General features: G+C 38.3%; 1 protein-coding gene and 1 pseudogene across 1 annotated transcript in view; one reads left to right on the top strand and one right to left on the bottom strand.

Annotated features, from left to right (window-relative positions):
* The window catches only part of NCKAP5 (NCK associated protein 5), a 570,133-nt gene that overhangs the window by 350,371 nt on the left and 211,667 nt on the right, over positions 1–8,095 (top strand). Inside the window, exon 7 of the mRNA XM_025039578.1 lies at positions 4,952–5,020. Coding sequence (XP_024895346.1) covers positions 4,952–5,020 — 69 coding nt within the window. The remainder of the gene's footprint in view (positions 1–4,951; positions 5,021–8,095) is intronic.
* Positions 3,816–3,934, bottom strand: LOC112470744 (annotated as a pseudogene).

Below are 8,095 nucleotides of genomic sequence, written 5' to 3'. Positions count from 1 at the left end.
TATCTTATCCTTTCCCATTTCTGCCATACAAATATTCACCGTTTCTTTAAATCACATTTAATTAAGGGGTTTCATTTTTTTCTTGCCTTTTCCCCCTGTTGTCTCATGTCAGTAGCAGGTTAATCCTGAATTACCAATAAATGCAAATGGAGTAAAGAAAATCATGAGATCAAGATTATTTTTAACTTCACCAGCATAATTGTTAATATCTCCATTGTCCTCTGGGATGTGTAGAATTATATCAATTAAATTGGTCTCTGTAACTGAACACATTAACCATAAATGTGACTATTGTGTCTTCACCAGCACCCTTTAGGTATTTAATTTACTTGCCTGTAATAGATCGTCAGAGCTGTAAACGTGAGACAAGCAATGTAAATGGTGTAAGGATGGTAATTATTCGAATGGATCGATGGTAGTATGATTGCAATGTGATATTGTGGGTAGGAGCGAGATACAGATATCCCATATAAATTCCCATTTTCAGCTTTATTTCCTTACCCATTTTTTTCTAAGACATTTAAAGTGAAAATAACGCAATCTGACATTGCCATTCTCTTTTTTATCTCTTCCCGTTATCCTTTGTGCCATTGCCTTACTAAAACCAGCGTACTTCACAACAGCTAAATTTCCCCAAAGAAAGCAGTGAGTTTATAGAATCAGAATTCCAGCAGTTTCCCCATTTGTCATTATATCCAAATATCTGAACTGGAAGTCACTTTATAGATTAGCTCGTTTGTTTCCTTCGTATTTTAGCTAAAGAACTGTTAGCCCGGTAGGGTAGAAGGTTATACAACCTGGTATTGCCAGGTAAACAAACTGCAATGGGATGGAACTATAACCTGGTACCAGCCCTCCCACCTGGGCTGAGTGAGGAAATGAGAAGTTATACCAGCTGCAAGTGCAGAGGAGGTTCAGTGTGACAGGCCAGAGCAATCCCTGAGGGAAACAGCAACAAGTCAGAAAAAGCTTTCAGTCTAGTTTGGGTGGGGAATAAATTGGAGAAGCAGTCTATGCATATACAACCAATACTTTAAAAGTTCAGGTAGGTGATCAGTGTGAAGGTAGAAGGATTGGGCTGTGTGGCAGGTGTCTATCCATGAGGAGAATGAAAAGAACATCTTGCCTGAGGGACAGGAATGTTGGGGGTGTTGCTAAAACAGCTATCTGAGCCCAGAGGAATGAGATCAAAGCCAAGTATTAGAATTGAAACCTGAAGAAGAAGCCGGAATTTGAACCCTGAGACCCAAGCTATGACTCGGTCGAGATGATCTGACAGTGGCAAGAGCATCTCCAAACAGATTTTACCTCAACACTTTTCCTCAACTTTTGTGCCCCATCCCAGTTCAGTCACTGCACCCGAGTTTCATTGCTAAGTAACAGACTGGCCTAAATCTGAAACTTTCGATACATCTGCCAAAAACCAAAAAACAAACAAACAAAAAACCATTCAAATCATCACAAGCACAAATAAAATCACACATAGCCCATGCCTTCTGAATTACCAGAAAACAGAACACTAGAACTTCATATTCTTCTAAATAGAAAAATAAACACCAAATACCCACAGAACTATGGCTGTAAGACTGTGTGTTCCAGGGGAGGTGGGTGGCAGAGAGTGTAAAGAAAGCTCTGCCAGGATGAGGAGGTTGGACAGCACGTGCTCCATATTGACCACAGGGGGAGACTGGTGGTTCCCAGTGCTGGCTGCAGGGCAGGGCTTGAAAGTGTGCGGGGCCTGATGCGGCTGTCTCAGAGAGGCGGTGTTTCCTGGGGAGAAGGAATCAAAAGGGGAGATGCCATTTGGAGATGTGGTTGTGAAGATAAAAAGGAACAGGGAAAACTTTAAGATGCTATAGCAATAAAAGAGAAGTATAACACCTACATCCTCAGTCATCATTCATTAAAGAGGCTAAAACAAGGATAAGGGCAGGGGTGAAAGAAGATACTTGAACATGATATGCTTTGATAAAGTAGAAAGAATGCGTCTAGAGAATTGGTAGGAAAATGGAGTGAAAGGGAAAGTTGGTTGTTATGTATGCAACAGGAGGGAGTCAAGGGACATAATTTTAACTAGATAGTAACAAATAAAGGAAGACAAAAGGGTCATGAACACTGTTAAAGAACCTGCAAGGGTAGATGTGAATGAGGCAGAGGGTTAGGAGCGGGGTGACACCTTGCTGACTATACCTTTCAATATGATTTTGATTTGTGGAATCATGTTAATGTTTCCCATATTCAAAAACTAAATAAAATGAAACTAACAAAAAGAGGAGAAATTAGATTTGAATACTATCAGAAACAAATGAACTGCACTGAATTTCAAATGAATAGCAAAATCACATTAAAGTTAGTTGGGGTGGGGAAACCAATCTTGTAACTTTTGAACACAGTATTTTTACTCTATACTTGCATTCTAAAAAAAAAAAAAAGTTGTGAATTCTTCTTAGTATTGTTTTTTGTAGTGTTAACAGATTTGTATGCACTGTGGGAATGAAAAAAAGTTGAGTAAATGTAATGATGTCGGCAGCCTACGTATGTATGCTCTAGCAAAAAGGAAAAGGAAGAATTCTGTGGAGGTTGAGGTCGTGTGTGCGTGTGTGTATGTGTGTGTGTGTGCGTGTGTGTGTGTGTGTGAAGGAAGGAAGAAAGGTGGGGGTGAGAGAGAGAGAGAGAGAGAAAGAGAGAGAGAGAGAGAGAGAGAGAGATCCTCCCACTGAAAAGGGACTGGAAGCCATGACTTCTCAGTAGCAATTGGCACACATTAACACCCATATCTTAGTTTCCAAATACCATTCTCCAACTACAGGAAAGTTGGATTCCTGAAAGAAATGGCCAGTTTCAGGGATGGGGCAAGGAAAAAGCAAAATGAACCTGGAACATTTCCATGTGACAAAAAAGGAAGAAAGTCTTCTTAAAATGACGGAAACGTTATCAAAAGGACACAGCTTAAAGAGGTTTATCTTCCCAAAGTTGGAACGATTTGAGCATCAAAATAAATACCAACAGCAATAACTTATAATGCTTTTAATGTTATAAGTTATTGATAAATAAATAGGAAAAGTACATATTGATAAATAAATAGGAAAAGTTCTTCCTTATGATAGAATGAAAAGTCATAAATTTTGGTAGAGAAATGGTAGAAATCATCATTCGCAACCGGAGTAACTAGTGATTCAGTGAAGACTCATCAATGGTTGCCAAAATAAATAGATGAAAATTTGATTACTTATTAATTGTGAAAGGAAAGAGAGCAACTTTATAATAGAGACATTGGCAGGCCCCACGTCCACCAAGTGATCAAAGTTGACATGTCCAGTAATGAGACACATGAACGTCATATGATTCTGATATGATGCACTGAGAAAGATCCAGCATCACTTCTGTGCTATTTCTGCCAGTGTGCATGAGAAAACTTAAAACAAATTCACATTAAGGAACATTTCAGAAAACGATTGGCCTCTACTTTTTGATAAAAAAGGAAGGGAAGAAGGAAGGGAGGGAGGTAAGGGGAAAGGCGGAAGGAAGGGAGGGAGGGGAAGAAAGAAAGGAAGGAAAGAAAAGGAAGGAAGGAAAAGAAAGGGTGAGTCAACAACGTGAAAGACAAGGAATTATTTCAGATTAAAGGATCCTGAATGAGTGACAAATAGATGCAATGCATGATCCTGGGTAGGATTCTGAACTGGAGGTAATTTGCTCTTTCACAATATTGGTACAATGGATGAAATTGAAATAAGGACTATAGATCAGATTGTGGTATTGTATTAATGTTATATTTCCTGAATTTGAAAACTAAACTGTGGTTGTTTATTTTACATCTACAGCACCTAGTATTTCTAGGTGGTCTCCCAGCCAAGTACTAACCAGGCCCGACCTTGCTTACCTTCCGAGATCAGATGAGATTGAGCACGTTCAGGGTGGCACGGCCATAAACCAAAGAATATTTTTAATTGATGGGAAGAAGGTATAAAGAAAAAACGTTGATCTATGTGTCATGTAAAAATGATGCCATATATTTGGGGGAAAAAAAACTGTTTCAGAGCACTATACACCCCTTCCAAATGTCAAAGAGGGTTGGAGTCAAGGGGTAGTTACAGCCAGATTTTCTTGGTGAATGGGGCAGGTGGTCACTGTCGCAACCATGGAAGGGTTAACACACAATTCTGGATTCAGGCTGGGGCCAACAGTGGATGAACTGGACCTAAATCGCCAGATGTGGAGGGCAGTTCTCATGCTACCATGTCATGTTCCTCTTAAAATGTAATATGCTTATAGTGATTACTTTTTTCCCCTTTATTATTCCACATAGTAACCTAGTAACCATATTTAACCTGCTATCTTATAGTACTCTTCTTAGCATTCAGATACCCACACGGCTCCGAGGGGCAAAAACAGCAGTAATTTTAAAACAAGAGAGAGAGGGAGAAAGACTCTTAAGTATAATTCAGTTCTTAAATTTATTATTTTCTTATGTTCAAAAGTCATTGATTAACAAGGAAAAAACCATATTTAGTTTGCATTTGGAGTTATGCTTTTGTGAATTTACCTGAGATCCTTTTCTATGGCCTAAACAAATATTGGATTGTAAAACTGTGACAGGTCTTAATGAAGTGGATTAAAACATTTCTTATATTTACATTTTAATAGAATGATGTAAAGATTGTAATCTTTTTATAGAATACTCTTACATCAGACCATGATTTGATTTTCTACCTGTTCAGAATATCAAGTTTTATATTTCTCTAAATGGTAATGTATTTTTGTGAAACAAGATAAGACAGAAGTCATCCCTGAGATATTTATAATAGTACTTTGAGCAAACTTGTCTAAGTCTGTTCTAAAAGGTTGTTTTGGATCCTGAGGAGATATATTTAGTAACTGTATTGAATAAGTTGTCACATAATACAATATTTTATTGATTTATTTATATTATTTTTATATCTTACTGCAGGCAGAGAACTCAGCACTGGCTTTGGAAAATGAAAATCAAAGGGAGCAGTATGAGCGATGTCTTGATGAGGTAAGTGGGGTGGACAGGTTCTTAATGAGAGGCCACACTGTCTAGGATTTCCTTAGTCAGATCTTAATATAGGTCTGTTCTAGCCTCAGCTGAACAGTAGCATTTTGTCCTGTAAAGAAAGGTTGTAAACACATGCACACTGAAAAGGAAGGTCAGTTGGTCTGTCCCCACTCCCCTTCCTCTCTCCTTCTCTCCCTATTTCACTATGCAGGCATCTATAAGTTCCTTTCAGTTATTGTTTCATGTTCTTGGGGCACAGTTAGGGGATGCTTCACTGTATGATAAATCCTTCTGTCCAGCAAGTATGATGCCAGCCCGTGAATGAGAAAAGCCATGTCAGGGCACGCCACATTTCCAACTGGATGCCGTTTCTGAAAAAGCAAATGCTTGATAGAGTGGGCGGGGATGATGTTCACAGCTGTCGGCCAGAAGGAAAAAATCAGTATATTGAGAAAAAGCCAAGAAGAGAAAAGGAAGTGAAGAAGAAAATTTGAGCAGAATGAAAGAAGACAGGGCCCATGCATGAGTAAACCTGAGAAATATTACTTGACGATAATGAAGAGATGAAGGCAAAGATGGTGGGCATTTCACAGTGCCTGAGAGGTGAGGGGAAAATTGAAGTGTGTGCAGCACCTTCATTCTCTCAGCCATTCCTCTCACACTCTGTCATGGATCATGCTATCAATACATACTGTGTCATCCAGTCAGGACTGCCCATTTGCCTCACTGACAAGCTTTCATCTGGGATTTTGTTGGTGATTGAAATTATTAATTTAATGGATTGACCTTTTTAGTAATTTGCCCAATACCATAAAACTTGCACATGTCATTCTAGTGAATTCAGTTTGAGAGTTGTTACAATATAGCGGACACAGATTTTAAGAAAATAAGAAAAACTACATTTAATCAGATTCTATTACCTTACCAGTGGAAACTAGTAATGTATCTTCAGTCTTTTTCTCTTCACTAACAATTGGGAAAACCTTTTCCAGCAAACTCCTCTTGATCTTTCTTACCCCTTCCTTCACCTTGATCCCCCTCTCCACTCTCCCATAATGTGACTGGTTATACTATAAAGAACACAGGCTCAGTCAAGTCCCAATTCTGACATCATCACCACCACCACCATATACCTCTCTCCTCCTCAGAGTGGAAGTGGCCTTTCTCCTCAGAGTCCCAGTTGTGCTTGGTGTTTTCCTACACCGGTGATTCTTGAAATGTGATCCCTGGACCAGCAGCATCAGCCTCACATGAGAACTTGTTAGAAATGCAAATTCTCAGGCCCAACCCCAGACCTACAGAATCAGAGACTCTGGGAGTAGGCCTGGTGATCTATGTCAGGAAGTTCTCAAGAAGTGCTGTCCTTGAAACACAGGCCACTTTGTCTTTGTTGTTTGTTTTTATTATTATTTTTTAAATTAAGTTTATTGGGATAACATTGGTTAATACAATTATATAATTTTTAGGTGTACATAATAATTTGACATCTATATATTCTATTGTGCGATTACCACCCAAAATCCAGTTTCCTTCAGCTACTATATATTTGATCCCCTTTACTCACTTCGCCCTTCCCCTCCCCCTCTACTTTTGACCCCCTTTACCCCGTCTACCTCTCCCCTCCTTCCCCACCCCTTACCCTCTGGTAACCACTAGTCCATTGTCCATGTCCATGTCTCTGTCTGAGTCTCTGTTTGTCCTGTTCATTTGTTACTTTTAGGTTTATACCACACATATAAGGGATATCATGTGATTTTCTACTTTCTCAGTCTGGCTTATTTCGCTTAGCATGATTATCTTGAGGTCTATCCATGTTGTCACAAATGGCAGTATTTCATCTCTTCTTATGGCTGAGTAATATTCCATTGTATACATGTACTACAGCTTCTTTAGCCAGTCATCTATCATAGGACATTTTGGTTGCTTCCATGTCCTGGCCAGCGTGAATAATGCTACTATGAACATTGGTGTGCAAATATCTTTTCAGATTTGAGTTTTCAAGTCTTTGGGGTAAATATCCAGTAGAGGGATTGCTGGATCATATGGTAGATGAATTCTTAGATGAGTTTTTTGAGGAAGCTCCATACTGTTATCCACAGTGGCTGTACCAATTTATAGTCCCACCAGCACTGTATGAGGGTTCCTTTCTGTCTACATCCTCTCCAACATTTGTTATTACTTGTCCTGTTGATTATAGCTATTCTAACAGGTGTGAGATGGCATCTCATTGTGGTTTTGATTTGCATTTCCCTAATAGCTGACGATGTTGAGCATCTTTTCATGTGTTTGTTAGCCTTTCTATATCTTCTTGGAAAAACTTTTAAATGTTATAAGCTTTTCTCAGAACAATACATGAAGTTATGCTAAACAAAATAAGTCAGACAGGAAAAGTTGAGAAACATTATTTCACTCATATGTGGAATATAAAACTGAAAGCAACAAATGAACAAGACAAACAAACAGAGACTCAAGGACATTGACAACAGTTTAGTGGTTACCAGAGGAAAGGGGAGGAAGGGAGGAGGTAGATAAAGGTAAAGGGGGACAAAAGTATGGTGACAGGAGATTTGACTTTGGGTGGTGAACATATATGACTTTTTTGAATTGTATACTTGAAACCTATGTAATTTTATTAACCAATGTCATCTCAATAAATTAATAAAATTAAAAAAATACATGAAGTTAAAGGGAAAATGGTGAAAATAGGTAATGACTATTTTGAGGAATTTAAATATTTTGGTATTGCAAAAACTGCCAGTTGTAGACAAATATATTGAAATTCCAATGCAGAATGTCACTAAAATAAGAAAACTAAAGCCAAAAACTGAAGTGAGAGAAATCCAGTAAATAAAGCAGTTAGATACAGGATCTTTGAAACAGAAAATTTTCTAATAGGATTATGAAAAGCTGTAATAAAAGCATTATCTCTCTTATGATATAAAAAGTTACACATTGCAAGAGCATTTCTTCCAAAAAAAGAAGCTCGTACAGTTCATCACCTGTAATCATTTCCCTCATTTCACTACAGTTCAGGCTCCAGAAACCTGAACTTACATTTTCCCTCTACTTTCATGA

The sequence above is a fragment of the Pteropus alecto genome, unplaced genomic scaffold (assembly GCF_000325575.1).
Source record: "Pteropus alecto unplaced genomic scaffold, ASM32557v1 scaffold3, whole genome shotgun sequence".
NCBI lineage: Eukaryota > Metazoa > Chordata > Mammalia > Chiroptera > Pteropodidae > Pteropus > Pteropus alecto.
Note: the sequence above shows the minus strand (reverse complement) of the source record. Positions and strands in the feature narration are given on the sequence as shown.